General features: G+C 39.6%; 1 protein-coding gene across 1 annotated transcript; it reads right to left on the reverse strand.

Annotated features, from left to right (window-relative positions):
* Positions 1 to 1375: 1375 nt before the first annotated feature.
* Positions 1376 to 2062, reverse strand: Gm20828 (predicted gene, 20828). Its single transcript, XM_001473625.4, has one exon. It carries the CDS (start codon positions 2060 to 2062, stop codon positions 1376 to 1378), a length of 687 nt encoding a protein of 228 aa, XP_001473675.1.
* Positions 2063 to 2509: the final 447 nt, after the last annotated feature.

The raw sequence follows: 2509 nt of genomic DNA on the forward strand, positions 1-2509 counted from the left end.
AGTCAATACCTTTGATGAAAACTGACTATTCATCTTTCATCAACTGTCTATACCCTATCAGATAGTGATAAGGGATAGTGAGCTTTCCCATTCAGTGATGGAAGACAGAATGGCCTGATTTTGAGCAGAAAGACACAGTTTCTCTTTCCTCTGTGCCTTACAAGATTTTCATTCTCTTCCTTGAAGATTTCTAATATTCAGCTCCTCTACTTCTTGCCTCTTTCTGTGAGTATTTCTGAATATGCATGTGTGTCTATATTACAGATGTCTCATTTTACATACAACTCAACTCATAGTGGGATTTTGCAATTAACTGCTGGCACTATCTCACACTAGACCATATTTCTTAATGCAGACTTGGTGTGGGTAAGTACCAGAAATGCAGAAAATTTCTATTCTGCCTGGGTCTCCTGCTTCACATTTTGTGAACTTCATCTTAGAATTCATTTGTCCCTCAGTGTCTTCTACTCCTTTGTGTGTCCTTTATTGTTTTTAAAGGTCACCATCAATTTAATCTTTCTTAACTTTAACCTGGTCTCTTTTCTTCATGTTAATATTGGATTTCTTAAAAAGATATCGTAATGGGAATAGAGAGATGACCATGTTGTCAAGAGCACTATTGTACCACAAAAAAAAAAAAAACTGGATTTGTTTTCTTGAATTCATATCCAATGGTTAACAATCACCTTTAATGCCAACTCCATGGGATCTGACAACTCATGTCTCTGTGGTAACCTATACTCTCAAGCTCATGCTCTACTCCCAACCATATAAATAAAGATAATAAATCTTAAAATAAGAGACAAGTTTCATTTGGTTTCATTATTCAAATGAAACCTTATTTTGTCTGATTTCTGAGTCTCTTTGGATAAGTTTTCTGGGTTGCACTTTGTGTAACAAGGCCACATTCCTTTTATCTATCACTCTTTCCCCATCTTGTTGTTTCTCCCTCAGACTTCATACCAGAGATTCTATCTATGTCCTGTATTTCTCTGCTTCTTACTAAAAATCCATCTTTTGCTGCCATCCCTGCTCCTCTAAGTCAGATCTCCAATTCCTTGCTCACTATGCAGACCACAGAAGCTAAGTCCTGTCCATTTTAGCCTGTGTGATATTAGATGTATGCACTGTTCACAGCCTGAGTTGCAACTTTCATCTTCCTTTGATGTTCTTTCCACCATAGTCCATCTCTTCCAACAAAGTGTTCACTAAAAGCATGTCATGTCACACGTACTAATTTTTAGAACAAAACAAATTTTATTGACAAAGATACTGAGGTTGTCAAAGACCCATAGGTACCCAACACAGGAAAACAAACATTTTTTTTTCAATCCTATAAGTTTACATTTCTGTACTTTGTGATTTTTTTTTCAATTTATGTGATATTTGACACCAGAGTATAGACATAGATATGGAGGTCACCAAGAAATTTGATAAAGTACACAGTAGGATTTGCTAGAGCTTTGTAAACAACCTTTCCGAACTTTTTGCATCCATCATCTCTGGTGTACTGCACACAGGTACCTATTAAGAAGTCATTGTCATCACCTGATCTCGCCTCAGCCAGAAAGGTCTCTGGAATGATGTGGAGGTTACCTACCTTGTAGTCATCCAGGAGCTGATAGTGGTAGAGGACCGGATCCTTCTTGTAGGAAATGTAAAAAAAAAAATCCTGTAAGAATGGCACCTGGGCTAGCACCATTCCACTCCAGTTGTCCTCAGAGCCATCTTTCCCGTCAAATTTGTGTTGTACCTCTCTGCCAACCAGGGCGCTGGCAAGGTGGACATCCCTCACCTGAAGAAAAACTACTTTGTGAGGCAAGACCTTAAGATTTAAAATCCTCTCATCGCTGTGGACCTCCTGTCCGTAGACACTGTCAATTCCTTCATACTTCACCAAATAAAGAGAAGGGTTTGTTGTCAGTTGACCTAGAATGATGGCCTTCCAATGGGTGACAGGCTCATTACCTTCCTTCCACCCGTGAGAAATTCTGCAGCCAACAATATTCCCCAGGGCGTGTGAAGAAGGCTTCCTCCTACTCTTCTTCTTGAGTGATGTCATGCTCAGACTCTTCAGAGGTATTGTCTTCTACCTGGCTGTAGACCTGTTGTGGTAGATCACACTGTCTTGGGGCTTCCATTCCCTTCAAATATCATACTTGCTTATTGCCTGGGACTGAAGATCTTGCCAGTTTAAACCAGACACAATGCTGTTGCCTCTGTCATATATATGAGTTCCTGATGGGCAATGGTTATGGGTTTGGAGTGAATGCTGGACCAAGACTCTTCTCTAAGAGAACTTCTGAGCAGGTGAAGAAGACTATGCTAAACAGTTTTGAGCTCCTAAAATTAATTTTATAAAAATAAGAAGTTAATAAGTCAGCCATGGTGGTACACGCATTTAATCCCAGAACTCAGAAGGCAATGACAGGCCGATATCTAATTTAGAGACCAGCCTGGCCTACAAAGTGAGTTCCAGGGCAATCAGTGCTATATAGAGGAACCCTGT

Source organism: Mus musculus, chromosome Y (genome assembly GCF_000001635.26).
Source record: "Mus musculus strain C57BL/6J chromosome Y, GRCm38.p6 C57BL/6J".
NCBI classification, from domain to species: domain Eukaryota; kingdom Metazoa; phylum Chordata; class Mammalia; order Rodentia; family Muridae; genus Mus; species Mus musculus.